Source organism: Vipera berus (assembly GCF_964194415.1).
Source record: "Vipera berus genome assembly, chromosome: 4".
Taxonomy (NCBI): Eukaryota; Metazoa; Chordata; class Lepidosauria; order Squamata; family Viperidae; genus Vipera; species Vipera berus.
The window spans coordinates 60,454,252-60,470,974 of NC_138206.1; the positions used below are offsets into that span (position 1 = coordinate 60,454,252).

The following is a 16,723-nucleotide window of genomic DNA, read 5'->3' on the forward strand; positions in this document are numbered from 1 at the left end:
TATGACGTCAAAGCGCCTGCGCCTGCGCAGAACAACCATATTTTTTGGGGGGGCTTCCTTACGCCAAACGCGTATTTTTTTTGGAGCTACTTGTGGGCGTGGCTTTGTGCAGAAGAAAAAGAGGGAGGAGGAAGAGCGGGTGAGGGACACCCCCCTCCCCCGCGCCCTCTTGTAAGGAAGGGTGCGCGCGCTTCCTCGGGGCGGTTGCGTGACTGATTAAAAAGGTGGCGACTGGGACAGGAACGGCGCGCGCGCGCCCGCGCGCCCGCCCGCCCTTCGTTAAATGACTTATCGCTGTCGTCGGCGCGTGGTCGGAGCCGCGTCTGCCTCTCCCTTTCCCCTCCCCTCCCCTCCCCTCCCGCGCGCGCTCTCGCTCCGTCCCCTTCGCGTGTGAGTGTGCACCAGTGGGGGAGGGGAGCGAACGAGGCGTCTCTGCCCCTCCGCCGGTTCATTTTGGTATCCATCCCTTCCATGGTTGCTGCTCCACCCCTCGGGCTGGATAGCCTTTGCCTGCTTCATTTAATCTCCGAGGCCCTAGGAGAAAAAGGAAAAAAAAAAGGCTCGCGACGGAGGGGGTGGGAAAAAGGTGACGACCTGGCGGCGGTAGCGAGAGGCGGCAGCGGAGAGAGAGAGAGAGAGGCGGGCGGGCGGCTGAGGCCCAGAGGAGAAAGGAACGGGGAGCGGCGGCAGCTGGTGAAATTTTCGCCGTAGCCATTGGAACCTCCGGGACGGATTTGAGCTCTTCGGTGTTTAAAAGGACGGGATTTAACGTGGTGTGCTGATTGGCGGCGGCGGCGGCGTGTTGTGCGGGGAGCGCGGAGGGGATCCTGCCCGCGCCCCCTCCCGCCTCGGCCGCCTGCAAGGATAATTCTTCCCCCATCTGGACCATGGCCGACGACGACGTGCTGTTCGAGGATGTGTATGAGCTGTGCGAGGTGATCGGCAAGTAAGTGGTCTGCGGGGGGGGGCAGGCCAATGGGCCGGGTGTGGGGAGAGACGGAGGCGACCGAAGCAGCAATCGGCTGCAAAGCCGCCTCCCCGACGGGAGGGAGGAAAGAGGTGGTGGTGGGGGGGGAAAGAGATGCTCGGTTCCGTTCCCACCTGAGTTGCGCCGCCGCTGTGTCTTATCCGAGGAAAGGGAAGAAGAGGGCAGATCCTCCTTGCTGGAACGGGATGGTATGACGAGTAGCTTCATCGTGGCGCCCACGCGATTTCACACGACGGGAGAGGTGACCTGACGTGTTGGGATTTTTATTTTATTTTATTTTATTATTATTTTTTGTCTAGCTAGCTTATTCTTTCATTCACCACAGTTATCTTTAGTGAGGTCTGATGTTGCAGAAAATCCGGTTTTGCTCTGCTTTAAATGTTAAGTGCAAATGTATGTGACAACTTGCTTACCTGGAGGGTAGACGAGGAAAGATGGGACTGGGTCCTCCGCCCTTCTTTTTCTTTCTTTCTTTTTTTTGTAGTGTCCCTAATGTCAGATATTTTCTTGCTCTTTGCTACATAAGATTCATCTCATTGGCAAGGAATTGGCACAGAGGTTAAAAAAAAAGTCAGTTTCTAGTTCTGTCTCAAAATAATGACTGCAGGAGATGCTGGCCTTCTTACTCATTAATCAACTTTGAAAATTAAGGCTCATTGCTCGCCCCAAAGTGAAGCTGCAACAGTTGCTAAAATGCCTCTGCTGTAGATTTTGAATGTCCAATTTGATAGGTTGTTTGAAAATGGCAGCCGAAGTTTTTATTCTAGAAGTGAAAAGTGCGGTTAATTATGGTAGTGAAATAATATAGCTCAGTCTGCCTGTTTCACCCTCCCTCAGTACCTGCTTGTTGGTTTGGGGAGATTGTTCTTTTGTTCAATCCTGTGAAATGTCACTAAAAAGGAAAGTTAAATGGAAATGCATGAGAATAACTTCCCTTATTATAAGTGAATGTTTTACAAGTTAGATGGTTTTGCTCCTATTATGATTTGATAAAAGTAGCTTTTAATTTATGTTCTGTCTTTACTGTAATGTTTGTTTAAATTCAGAGATTTAGTGTGAAAAAATAACTTTAACATGAATTTTGTTTAGGCTTATTTTCATGAAAGTGTTGTGCCTTGTTTGCTTTATGTAGTTGGGTGTATTTAATGTGTTGTTACACCTAACACCAAACACTTAGTTTTTACTTTGTTATACAATATATGGATAGTGTCTCGCTAACTTTCTCTATGAGAAGAGAAACTCATAATTTAGCATGAGCCTAGACATTTTGGTCAAATACTTGTGCATTTTTCATAATTATGACATTCTTTTTTTTCTTTGCAAAATAAATTAAAGGAAAAAATATTTACCACACATTATATATATATATAAAAACTTTTTTACATGGGTATAATGTTGAGATCATGGTAGTATATATCTGTGATCTTACAACCCTTGACCTCACAGATTCAATATCAGTTTGTGCATTTTTCCTATCCTTCATGTAATTATGGTAAGGAAGTTCAGATTCAATTGACCTGGAACAGGGCTTTTCAGTGGTAGCTCCTTCAGTTTTGAAGATCATATTGGAGTCGTGGCTAGGGGGGCATTTGCCCAGATTCGCCTGGTATGCCAGTTGCGCCCCTTTCTGGACCGAGATGCCCTACGTACAGTCACCCACGCACTCGTTACCTCCCGTATAGATTACTGCAATGCTCTCTACATGGGGCTGCCCTTGAAGACCACCCGGAGGCTTCAGCTGGTGCAGAGTGCGGCTGCATGGGTAGTGATGGGAGCACCCCGATACTCCCATATTACACCCCTCCTGCGTGAGCTGCATTGGTTACCAGTTGCCCTCCGGGTGAGATTTAAGGTGCTGGTACTTACCTTTAAAGCCCTACATGGCTTAGGCCCGGGATACTTGCAGGACCATCTGCTGCCGGGAACGAATTCCCATCGCCCAGTACGCTCACACAGAGAAGGCCTCCTCAGGGTACTGTCGGCTAGACAATGTCGGCTGGCGACCCCCAGGGGAAGAGCCTTCTCTGTGGGAGCGCCAGCCCTATGGAACCAGCTCCCCCCTGAGCTTCGGATGGCCCCAGATCTCTAGTCCTTTCGCCGCGGCCTCAAAACACTCCTTTTCCACCTGGCCGACCTGGACTGACAGGGATTTTAATTATGTTTTTAATTTTTTAACTCTAATTTTTTAATTTATTTTAATTTATTGTACAGGGGCCTTTAATTTTAATTTTATCTTAACTTCTGTATTTATTGTATGTTATTGTTGTTAGCCGCCCTGAGTCCTTCGGGAGATAGGGCGGCATATAAGTCCCAATAATAAATAAATAAAAGTGTAAAATACACAGAGACCAATTTCCAGTATAATGTTTTATTACTTTGCAAGACTTTAAAATAATTATTTCAGAAGTTATTTATTATAACACTCATCTAACTTAATAAGACCATAATATATATTCCTCTGCCGCAGAGAAAAGACCATGAAAGCATAGCTGATTCTGGAAACTCAGTCTTTCTTAGTTTTCATAAATAAAACCTCCAACCTATTAGCATTTTTACTTACATAACTGTCTTGCATTACTGGTAATGGAGAAATGGACAAGCTACTTGGAGAGTTGAAACAAACAACTTTTGAATCCTTACAATTTGTGGCTTCTGAAATCTGCCAGAAATGGCCCGAGTAGATATAATAACTGTAGGGTTGCCCAAACTGTATTATAGGAATAATTGTGTAATTGCTTATATGAAAGCCAAATTTAAATTCTGTAGCCTTGGAATTTGCTTGCTCAGATTGTATTGTATAATTTTTAAACATGGCTTTAGAGTAAATGATAGTCTATTAACTCCAGGCAGTTTTAGATTACTATTCCAGGATTGGTTCAGACCTAACTTTTGGGCAGAAACTGTATTAGTGGATTATTGATACAGGGATTAGATAGTGAAGAATTTGGCCCTGTTGGGGCCTTGTAGTCATAGTATCTGTTTTAAAATTGTTTCCAGATTGGGATTTGATGCCCAATATGATAGTGGTTGTTTCTCAATATGATGGTAGTTATTGGAGGGTTTCTGGGCAGCCTTATAGTAGCTGAATTTTGAGATGTCTCAAAGCTCTGTTTTGATCCCCTCTACCCACTTTTTAACTTCTAAATGGAGTTTATTATTATTTATTAAACTTAGGCAAATAAATCTATAGATGTGGGCTAAAATGTCATTGTGATTCTTGGATTTTTTTTCTTCCTTCTAATTCCAGAGTTACACTGGCAAATCTTGAATAGAAGTCTGAGCAGTTTTGGGGTAGGCAAGAGCAAACAAGTTGTTTCTTCAATGCAAGAGACAAATTCTATAAATGAAATGGCTAATCTGACTAGAAGTATACTACTGATTTTAGTTAAGATTGCACATCTTATAAACAACCAGAACATAATTTGCAAGTATTGATCTTGTTACTTATAATGGAATCATAAGTAATATCAGCAAGGGACGCGGTGGCTCAGTGGGTTAGGACGCTGAGTTTGTCGATCAGAAGGTCGGCAGTTTGGCGGGTCAAATCCCAAGTGCCGCGTAGCAGAGTGAGCGCCTGTTACTCGTCCCAGCTTCTGCCAACCTAGCAGTTCGAAAGCACGTAAAAATGCAAGTAGAAAAATAGGGACCACTACGGTGGGAAGGTAACAGCGTTCCGTGCGCCTTTGGCGTCTAGTCATGCCGGCCACATGACCACGGAGACGTCCTCGGACAAGCGCTGGCTCTTCGGCTTTGAAACGGAGATGAGCACTGGCCCCTATAATCGGAAACGACTAGCACGTATGTGCGGGGGAACCTTTACCTTTACCTTTTTAAGTAATATCAATGGCCTGGAAGTCTAGATAATGCTGTTCTGTCAGGAGATAGAAAACATTGTGTAAAAAAAATCACTGTGATTTTTAATTCCCTACTCCTGTGGGAATAGTAAGTAATTTCTCTAGTCACTTTTATATGCCCTTAGTGTACTTCATGTGATGGTATTATTTATCACTGTTTCTGATAAGTCTTGTAGTAGTAGTATACAAAATCTAAAATAACATTTCAACAATTGCTAAAAAGAATGTGTCCATCATTAAATTAAATGAAAATTACTTTTATGTAAATTATTAGGGTTGGAAACCTTCATATTTTGACCCTAAGTGACATTTTTAAAAACCATTGTTGATTCTAGTAGAATTCTCATGTATTTATTTTATTTATTTATTTATTTTAATTCCATTTATATCCCGCCCTTCTCCGAAGACTCAGGGCGGCTTACAAGCTTAGCAGTTGTTTTGGAAATATAAAGAGAAATACAGATAGTCCTCCATTTACAGCCATTTGGTTAGCAATCATTCGAAGTTACTGTGGCACTGAAAAAAATGATTATGATTTTGCACATGACCATCATAGCATCCCCACTGTCGTTTGATCAAAATATAGGTGCTTGGCAACTGGCATGTACTTATATTATTGCATTGTCCCAGGGTTATGTGATCACCATTTGTAACTGTCTTAGCCAGCTTCCAACAAGTAAAGTACGACTTACTTAAAACTGTCTTACTTAGCAATGGAAATTCTGGTCGCACTTGTCATAAGTCAAGGACCTATGGAAAATGTCAAGGTTTTTGCATTGCTGGATATAAGAGGCGTGTGCAAAACATTTTGAATCTGAACTTGTATTGAAACATTCTGTTCTGAATACAATATTAGTTATTTTGATCAATTTGGAAACAGATTTGTGCTTAAAATATCTATTTATTCATTTAATAGAAGTCATAGAATTTTTGTAATAACTATGGATATTGCCCCCCATTGGTATTTCGTAATCTGTTAGTTGTTTTGTTTTGTGTTGTGTTGAGTCCTGTTGACTGCCTGGACAAGTCTCTGCATCTTTCTTGGTAGGATTTTCAGAACTGTTTGGCTCCCAACAATCAACTAGAAATTAAAATTAGAAGTAGTTTAATGTATTTTCTGATTTGGATTTATCACCTGCCATAATTTGTTTTGCATTCTTATTTATATACCTTTCTGGATAATTTTTCAATGTAATATCTTCTGATATAGAATTAGGCTTGATATATTAATTTACCTTATGAATAACTTTCTAGTACTTTTGTTTAAGTGATGAAAACTTAATAAATAAATAAATAAATATAAAAAATAAAAAATAAAAAAATAAAAATAAAACTCCCCAAGAAAACTGCAGTTGAGTGCCTGAATGACTACAGACCTATTGCATTAACGTCTGTAGTCATGAAATGCTTCGAAAGATTGGTTCTCCAACATCTTAGGACATGCCTCCCACTGGACTTTGATAAACATCAATTTGCCTACAGGGGAAATAGGTCAACAGACGATGCCATAGCTACTGCTTTACATTCTGTAGCAAGTCATCTCGAGAAGCCTGGAAGTTACGTCAGGATGCTTTTTGTTGACTACAGCTCGGCTTTCAACACCATTTTGCCAAGCATTCTCATCGAGAAGCTGACTGACTTGAAATTCTCCCCCGCCATCTGCGATTGGATTCAAGACTTTCTTAGGGATCGGTTACAAACAGTGAGGGTCGGGTCTGCTTTGCACCGGCACGCCACAGGGCTGTGTGCTTAGCCCCTACCTGTACTCTTTATACACTTATGATTGTGTATCATCTGACCCATCCACTGCGATAATCAAGTTCGCAGATGATACAACTGTGGTGGGTCTTATTACAGGTGGGGATGAGACAGCATATAGGGCGGAGGTACAAAAACTATCCATATGGTGTAGTAACAACAACTTGCACCTAAACATCGGCAAGACGAAAGAGATGGTGTTAGACTTCCGGAGAAAAAAGGAGGAACCTGCCCCACTTCACATCGGAGAGAACTGTGTAGAGAGTGTTTCCTCCTTTAAATTTCTGGAGTCTACCTCTGTGAAGATCTGACCTGGAAAGTTAACACAACCCAGGTGGCTAGAAAGGCCCAACAGAGGCTTCACTTTCTTAGGGTCTTGCGGAAGAACAGGGTAGAACAACAGCTAATGACCCTCTTTTACCGGTCTACTATAGAGTGCGTCCTCTCGTATGGTATTCTGGTTTGGTATGCTGGTCTGACAGCCGCGGATAGGAAAGTATTACAGAGGGTAGTGAGCACAGCACAAGACATTGTGGGCTGTTCCCTGACACCACTGGATGACATCGCCAGGGCTCGTTGCCTTGGAAGAGTGAGGAAGATTCTCAGGGATGACTCACACCCTGGACGGTATCTCTTTACTCTCCTACCATTCCGGTAGGAGATATAGGAATATAGCCAGCCGTACCAACAGGCTGAAAAATAGCCTTTATCCGTGGGCTGTTAGGCTTTTAAATGGGACATAATCTTATGCAGAATTGACTTGGGAGGCCGGTGTGTGGTGTAGTTGGTTAACATAGTGTGGTTGGATGGAGGGTTTGTTGTCACTGTGTGTTGGGGGGAGAGAGCACGGGGGGAGGCTCAGCTAATCTCAATGTACACATGTTGTACTTTGACAATAAAGGTTTATTATTTTATTATTTATGAGCCATGCTATTAACCACAGTATAACTTCACATAGTAGAATTTTCCCTCAGATATATCATTTTAGCTGGCAATTAAAAGAATTATCTTTTAATTTATGGTAATGCGCATACTCTGTTTAATGTTAGTAAGTGCTTGTACACTACTAGAATTGGAGGATTTTTTATTTTAGATAGCCACTTCATATTCATAAAGAACCAATGCACAGGTATAGAATAGGTGAAACCTGGCTCAGTAGCAATAATTGCAAGAGGGATCTAGGAGTTCTAGTAGGCAACGCTCTCTACATGGGGCTGCCCTTGAGGACCACTCGGAGGCTTCAACTGGTGCAGAATGCGGCCGCACGAGTTGTGATGGGGGTTTCCCGATACTCCCATGTAACACCTCTACTCCGTGAGCTGCATTGGCTTCCGGTTGCCCTCCGGGTGAGATTCAAGGTGCTGGTAATGACCTAGAAAGCCCTAAATGGCATGGGTCCGGGATATTTGAGGGAACACCTGCTGCCAGCATCAAGTTCCCTTCGTCCAGTGCGCTCGCAGAGGGAGGGTCTTCTCAGGGTGCCGCCGGTAAAAGATTGCCGGCGGATAACACCCAGGGGGAGGGCCTTTTCTGTGGGTGCGCCTGCCCTCTGGAACCAGCTGCCCGTGGAGCTTAGGACTGCCCCTGACCTTCGTTCATTCTGCCGGGACCTGAAGACTTGGCTCTTTGAGCTCTCTGGCCCAGGCTGAGAATTTTAACTGGGGTTTTATTTTCAGGAATAATTTAATCTTTTACTTGTCTTTTAACTTTGTATTTTGTATTGGTATGATTTTAAAATGCCCTGTAAACCGCCCTGAGTCCTTCGGGAAAGGGCGGTATATAAATCTAATAAAAATCTAAAAATCTAAATATGAGACAGCAATGTTCTGCAGCAGCCAAAAAACCCAATGTAGTCCTAGACTGCATTAAGAGAAGGACAGAACCAAGATCACGTGAAATGTTAGTACCACTTTATAATGCCTTGATAAGACCACACTTGGAATATTGCATCTAGTTCTGGTCACTACAATATAAAAAAGATGTTGAGACTCTAGAAAGGGTGTAGAGAAAAGCAGCAAAGATGATTAGGGGGTTGGAGGCTAAAAATATGAAGAACGGTTGCAGAATTGGGTACATCTAGTCTAGTGAAAAAGAAGGACTGGGGTGACACGATAGCTGTGTTCCAATATTTGAGGGGCTGCCACAAATGAGGGAGTCAAGCTATTCTCCAAAGCACCTGAAGGCAGGACAAGAAGCAATAAATGGAAATTAATCAAGGAGAGAAGCAACCTAGAACTAAGGAGAAATTTCCTGACAGAACAATTAATCAGTGAAACGACTTGCCTCCAGAAATTGTGGGTGATCCAATACTGGAAGTATTTAAGAAGAGATTAGACAGCCATTTACCTGAAATAGTATAGGGTCTCCTACTTGGGGTGGGGGGTAGACTGGAGGAACCCGGGATCCCTTCCAACTTTGTTATTCTGTTGTGTTCCTGTGTTATTCTTTTCGTGATCACACGTATCTATTCCATAAACCCCAAAGAAAGTCCAGAATGGTATAGGATCTCTTACCATGGGCAGGGGGTTGGACTAGAAAACCTTTAAGATAATCTTTGTTGTTATTTTTTACTGTGGGCACAACGGCACACATCTAAAATGAAATTTAGTTGCCCGCTCTCAGAGTGAAACACATACATGACACATACCTAAAGCATACTATATACAACATAAGTTTAAGGTACTTTCCAATTATGTTCTAATGTGCCATCAAGTTAGTGTTGACTATTCGCATTCATAAAGGTAGATGTTTCATCATGATGATCTGTCCCAAACCTACATCTTTAAATTTTACAACAATAAAATAGTATCCATCGCTGTTGTAATTGAATCCATTCACCTTACTCTTTCCTTCCATCTATGCCAGTAATATAGACTTTTCCAGGGAGGTAGTATTGATTGATTGATTGGCTAGCCACCCATCTTACCTTGCGTACTGTGTCCAAAATATGATAATTTGAGCCTGGTCATTTGTGCCACAAATGAGAACTCAGTATTAATTTGTTCCACAATTCATTTGTTTGTATCTATCATCATGTTGTCAGGAGTCTTCTGCAACACTAAAATTCAAAAGTATCACTTCTCTTTCTATATAGTTTCTTCAGACCTCAACTTTCACTGCCATGAAGCTTCACAGGGAAGATTTTTGCAAGTTTTTGCATGATGTGTCATAGCACCTGAATATCTTTTGCAAGGCCTTTATTGCTTCCCTCCCAAGTGCTAGTCTGTGTAGCAGATGACCAGGCGGCGGCTGAGGGTGGGATGAAACGCATCATCGGTCTCGAGTTCCTACACCCCTGAAAGAGACCTAAGTCCAGCCCCACCCCCACCCCCACCCCCAAATCCATTGACTTATCTGGGGCCAGTTTGCCTTGACTGTTAGTAGATGAGATTCTTGTTTATAGGTTGCATGGAATTAACGCAGAGTGCTTTTCAACTCTATCTTGGTTCTTGGTGTCTTGTGCCTGACTGATTGACAGGTATTTTTTCACTGCTGGTTACTTAACTGTTCCAGTCAGTCCTCAAAGGCAGAAATTATCCACCATTTTATTGTTGGTTCTAAGTTTGATTGTAGTACCTATTGTCATTAGTTTAGATTTAATCCCATTCCCATTTTTTCATTATGTGCCTTGACTTTTATTGCTAGAACATCTAGATTATTTGCATTTTCAGGAGACTAGTATTAACCAACATAGTGCAGGTTATTGATGTTGCTTTCTGTGAGTTTAGAACCAGGCTTGTCTTTTTCCAAACTAGTCTCCTTGGTATATATTTAGCATATATTGAATTAAAGAATATACAGATTGCCAACTTCATTGGAAAGTTTTAAAATGTATCACAGTTTCTGTATAGTTAAGCCTTTTTTTTCCTTCAAGGGAAAAATATTCTTGCATTTTACATGCCAGTGTTCATACTTAAGATTTATCAAGCTTGTATCTCACCAGAATCATAGACTCTTAACTTTAGAGCTAGCAGTCTTGTTGGCTAAACAATTCTTTTACCCTAAAAGAAGCTATCAGGGAAATCTTACAAGATCTCAGTCTGGGATCTTTCTTTTTGATTTATATTCTGAAACTGGAAATTAAAGCCTTTTGCTAAATACTTTATCGCCAACCATTTGTTAATAATCTGCCCAGAAAGATTGCAAAGTTTTGCATAGCTGGACTTTCAGGTTAACTCAGAAACGTAACCAGGGGATCCTTTTGAGTACAGTTTGCAAAATGTGGAAGATAATTATTTAAATTTTAACATTGCTAGTATTAAATAGGTCTGTGTTAGAATTTCACAGGTTGAAATGATATATGTAGTACATGTAGTTCTTGCTTAGTGACCACAATTGGGACTGACAATTTGATCATTATAAATGAAGTGGCCGCTAAATGAAACGCCAACTGTGTTTATGATCTTTCTTCAGCCTTCTTTTGCTTTATAGACCTGCAGATATCATAATTGCAAAGATTGATTGCAAAATTACTTTATCACCATCATAACTCTATGAGGCAGTAGCTAAACAAAGGATAGCCTGTATTCAGATTTATCTATTTTTATACATTACATAATGCACTTAGCTTTTAATACTATGAGGATTGTATTTTAGATGAAACTTCTGAGAAACAGGTAAGAGGCATCAACTTTTTGGTGAAATTTCAAGTTTGAAATTAAAATATACAAACCACAGGCAGGGAAGAGTTTAGTTTAGTTTATTAATATTTCTATACCGCCCTTCTCCCGAAGGACTCAGGGCGGTGTACAGGGCAAGAATAAAACATAAAGTTACAAAAATTAAAAAGTTATTAAATACATGCCCATAAAAAACAATAAATACATTAATAAAACCCCCAATAAAATGATAATAAAAACCCCAGCAATCCCACCCTCAGGCCAGGCCGGCTTGTTCGAACAGGTATGTTTTCAGATCGCGGCGAAAGGAGCGAAGATCCGGCGCCGTCCGGAGCTCAACCGGTAACTGGTTGAGGGTAAGTGTATCAACTACAATAGTGGGACCATCTTGGAATGTTACTTTTTACCTGGGATCCCCAGGCCTGATGACAAAACCAGATCTTGAGAGACTTCTAGAACATTAACAAAGATGGACATAATCCAATTTTGGGGCATGCAGGGAGAATTTTCCATAAAGCAGGCTCTACAGCAGAGAAAGCCTATCTCCTGGGACCCATCAAATGTAAGTCCCTAACAGAACATGCCTTCTCTGACAGATCTAATGGCACAGGCTGATATAATTGGTAAGAGATGGTCAGTCAGATAATCTGGTCCCATGCAATGAAGGTCTTGAAAAATTAACACCAGCATCTTGAATTGGACCCAGGTGCAAACTGGCAGCCATTGCAGTTTGTAGAGCAGAGGTATGATGTGTTGTTCTGGAAGCCCAGATAACTGCCTCTAACACTGCATTTTCTACTACCGTGTTTCCCCGAAATTAAGACCCGGCCTTATATTATTTTTTTCCTCCAAAAGAGGCACTAGGTCTTAATTTCAGAGAATGTCTTACCTTAGGACCACCACAGCCAGGCCTCCCACACCCTGACACCTGTCGCGCCACTGCTTGACTTCTGCGGCCGCTTGCCACTTGTGGCTGGATGCCATGTGGCGCATTGTGTCATTTACGTTCCTCCCAGCAGGATGCTGCATGGTGTTTTGTGCCATTTCTGCTCGTGGCAAGAAGCCGCATAGTGCTTCGGCCCATTTCTACTATTCATGGCTGGACGCCACATGGCTCTTCAGGCCATTTCTGCTGCTTGCAACAGGACGCTGCGTAACTCTTCAGGCCATTTCTGCTTTTCATGGCAAGAAGCCGCACGGCGCTTTGTGCCATTTTTGCTGCTCTTGGCAGGACACCGTGTGGCTCTTTGGACTGTTTCTGCTGGCAGAAATGCCCTGAAGCTCATATGTGGCTTCTTGTGAGCAGCAGAAACAGCACAAAGCACCTTGCGGCTTCTTGCTGTGAGCAGCAGAAATGGCGCAAAGCACCATGCAGCATCCCTCAAGCAACAGCAATGGCCCGAAGCGCTGTGCAACTTCCTGCCGGGAGCGGTGGCACTGGTGTGACAAGCCACGCAGCTTGACAAGTATTGGGGCATGGGAGGCTTGGCTGTGGCAGTCCTACTGGTAAGGTAAGTGGGTGCGGGGTGGGTGGGGCAGCTTCACCCCCCCTACCCCCGCCCTAGCTTGATTTTTAGATGTGTGCCTCACCCCCAAACTAGGGCTTATTTTTGGAGTAGGGCTTATATTAGTCCCACCCCTGAAAATCAAGCTAGGGTCTTACTTTCCGGGAAACACAGTAGTTGAAACTTCCAGATACTCAACAAGGACAGCCCCATATAGACCATACTACAGTAGTCCAATTTGTAGATGAGTAGAACATGAGTGACTGGGAATACAATCTAACCCTAGCCCAATCTAGGAACAGGCACAATTGATGTACAACACAAAACCTGTGCAAAGATCCTTTCAGCCATGACTGCCTTAGCAATTTATTCATGTTCGGTCAAGCTCATCCTTTGTTGAGCACCAGCAGCACTTCCCTCATTTCAACTCCTACAACTCCATGAACCACAGGAAATGACAGGATTGCCCAAAGGGGGGGCAATCAGTCCAATGTGTCAGCTGCCCCTTATTCCAAATGGCAATTTTTAAAACTTAAAAATCTGAAATATTTTGTCCCTCACATTCATGATCAAAAACTATACATGTTCATTGATTTATTGAGAATATATAGCTTCTTTTTCTTCAATAAATCAATGGACAAGTGTAATGTTTTAGACTCATTTGTTTAATTGTGTTCTCTTAATCCAGTTTTAGGAAATGTGGAGAACAATTGTTTTAGGTCATATTTATGCAGAAATATCAAAACATCAAAAGGATTCATAAAGTTTTAAGCACAACTATACAGGAGCTGAAGTTTGGGGCTTAGAACATACACCATTACTAGAGTAAACACAACCTCAGCATTTGAGGAGGATTATTACATACTTTATTGACACAATGAATATAGTTTTAATTGTATTTACCTTCTTTGTTGGTATTCTTTGATAGTATGGTTGAAAGACTAATCAATAAAATGTTCATATATGTATTAATGTCTTTAAATTTACAGTTAAAGGTAAAGGTTCCCCCGCACATGTGTGCTAGTCGTTTCCAACTCTAGGGGCCAGTGCTCATCTCCGTTTCAAAGCCGAAGAGCCAGCGCTTGTCCGAGGACGTCTCCGTGGTCGTGTGGCTGGCATGACTACTCGCCAAAGGCGCACGGGACGCTGTTACCTTCCCACTGTAGTGGTCCCTATTTTTCTACTTGCATTTTTACGTGCTTTCGAACTGCTAGGTTGGCAGAAGCTGGGACGAGTAACAGGTGCTCACTCTATTACGCGGCACTCGGGATTCGACCCGCCAAACTGGCAATCTTCTGATCGACAAGCTCAGCGTCCTAACCCACTGAGCCACCGCGTCCCTTTTAAATTTACAGTTAGAATATGGCAATTGGAATTTTATCAGTGAGTTTTTATAGCAGTTTTTTTCTGTTTGAATGCCCAGTTATACGATAGAGTGATCTACCATTTTGCCTTTGGCAATATATTAGTAATGAAGCAAAACATCTGACTGAGAAGGATTAGTTTAATATGGTTAATGTGCCCTCTTGATTTTAGGCTACCAAAATTTATTTTTACAGAACGTATTCAGTGCTCTCTATATAATTAAATATTGTTTTATACTACCGTGTTTCCTTGAAATAATTTGAGTTTTTTTCTGTTCATGTCTAATTTCTCCTGTAAGTCATACTGATAGAACATGTACTGGTATGAAAATGGACATAATAGATACGAAGGCTATTTTGCAATCTAACAAGAAGCAAGAGGTTGCTCTTAATGTAGTCCAGACATGTCAAACACAAGGCCCGGGGGCCGGATCCGGCCCGTGAAGTGGTTTCATGTGGCCCGCGAAGCCATCCTGGAAACAGTGAGGGAACGGCCCCCACTGCCTTGGCCCTGGCCCAGAGACCCTCCTCCTGCCAGAGACCCTCAGATCTGTCCCACTCCTGCCCAGGCCCCCATAAGCACCCTTGATGCCAATGATGTAGAGCTGGCCATGCCCACCCAGTAGGCCATATGCATTCTAGCCACACCCACCCAGTAGGCCACGCCCACCCAGGCCACACCCACCCGGCCCCCTGAGGGCAACCGCAATGCTGATGCGGCCCTCCATGAAATTGAGTTTGACACCCCTGATGTAGTTGTTGTTGAGTAACCTTCCCCTTTTTTGTGTACATTTGGTCAAATAGAAGACTCAAATATAGTGCATTTCAAGCAGGCAAAACATGTAACTTTTATCTTAGACTTCCTAATACTAGTTGTGAGAGCAGCTGATATCATCCCCACATTATATATGAAAGTGGCTTACATAATTTTATGGTGAACCTGCTTGCATAAGGAGATTTGAATTCAAGAATTCTTATGGATCACCATTCTATATTGTGCTAACATCCACACATCATAAAGCATTGTAGTGAGATTTTGTCGTCAGATACCAAGCAAGGTTATTTCCATATAAGATAAAATACTTATAATTAATTTATATTTCTCTGCATGTTGGCAGGTGGTATAAATAGAATAGGAGGCGCCAAGGGTCAGTGGTTAAAATGCTGAGCTTGTCAGCTGGAAAGCTGACATCCCGCAATGAGGTCAGCCCCCGTTCTTGCCCCAGCTCCTGTCCACCTAGTAGTTCGAACGCATGCAAGTGCTAATAGACAAATGGGTAACAATTCAGTGGGATGGTAACACCATTCCGGGCAACTCGGTGTATACTCATGCTGGTCACATGACCACAGAAATGTCTTCGGAGAACACTGGCTCCCTTGCCCCCAAAATGGAGATGAGTACCGCCTCTAGAATCAGAATTGACCAGACAGGGGAAACCTTTACTTTTATAAATGGAATAAAATGGAAGGTATTAAACTATATTAATCCAGTATATATATATTTTTATTTTGTACAGCTGGAATTTGTATTTATTCATACAATTTGGATAATGGAAAAGTATCTTTTCTAGAAAGAGAAATGTTGCATATTATGTTCTTCTCAGCACATTTGTATCTATAGATCCTATAGGATTGTCATGGTATGTACCTTTATTTATTTATTTATTTTTTTATTTTTTATTACATTTATATCCCGCCCTTCTCCGAAGACTCAGGGCGGCTTACAAGCTTAGCAGTATTTATTGTATTGCTTTTTAATTAATAACAAAAAAGTGCAAAAAAAGAGCCTTGGTGGAGCAGTGGGCTAATGCCTCCTTAAGTAACGCCAGCTGCCTACAATTAGTGCAGGTTCGAGTCCCACCAGGCTCAAGGTTGACTCAGCCTTCCATCCTTCCAAGGTAGGTAAAATGAGGACCCAGATTGGGGGCAATAAGCTGACTTTGTAAAAATGCCGCGGGGGCAGGGGGGCGAAAGCCCTAATAAGCAGGCATATACATAGAATGAAGGCTATTGCTAAGCACATTGATTTGTGCTTCTTAGATTGTAAACCGCCCTGAGTCTTCGGAGAAGGGCGGGATATAAATGGGATTTTTAAAAAAATAGAAAGTTAAAAGTGATAGTGATATATACATTGTCAAAGAAGGGGGGGAATCTCTTGAACTACATATCTTAAGTAGCCAGGCTCCTTTTGCATGCAATCCAGGGGCATATCTGCAAAGATGCCTGCTCACATAACCTGGCATTGGGATTCCTAAACAGCCAGGCTTCTCTTGCACTCCTCAATCAACATTTAAAAGTCTGTCCTCATTCCCCACCTGCCATGTGGTTGCTACCACAACCTGTGCCACATACATTGGGAAATTCATTTGTTTTTCTTAGTATTCCCATAGAAAAAACTGAATTTTCACTGGAGGGAAGAAGATTCAAAATACAAAAGAGGGTACAGGATTGATGCAAAGATTTTGTGTTCAGCAAATAAATTTGCTTCTCTGCAATGCTGAACTCAAACACCTGCGGATCGCTCTCGCATGGTAGGCTTGGGGAGAGCTTTCAGGTGTCTGTGCTTGATTGACTGGCATCGCACGCCGCTCTCCTGATTGGTTTAGACTGTTCTATATGCCTGCCTCAGGTAGGG

The 16,723-nt window shown here is 42.4% G+C and overlaps 1 protein-coding gene across 4 annotated transcripts in view; it reads left to right on the top strand.

Moving 5' to 3' along the window:
- Positions 1–227: 227 nt before the first annotated feature.
- CASK (calcium/calmodulin dependent serine protein kinase) overlaps positions 228–16,723 on the top strand; it is a 166,268-nt gene continuing 149,772 nt past the window's right edge. For all 4 annotated transcript variants that reach the window (XM_081327004.1, XM_081327005.1, XM_081327006.1 and 1 more), the window contains exon 1: positions 228–946. In XM_081327004.1, the coding sequence (XP_081183130.1) occupies positions 888–946 (59 nt within the window). In that variant the 5' untranslated portion in view covers positions 228–887. The remainder of the gene's footprint in view (positions 947–16,723) is intronic.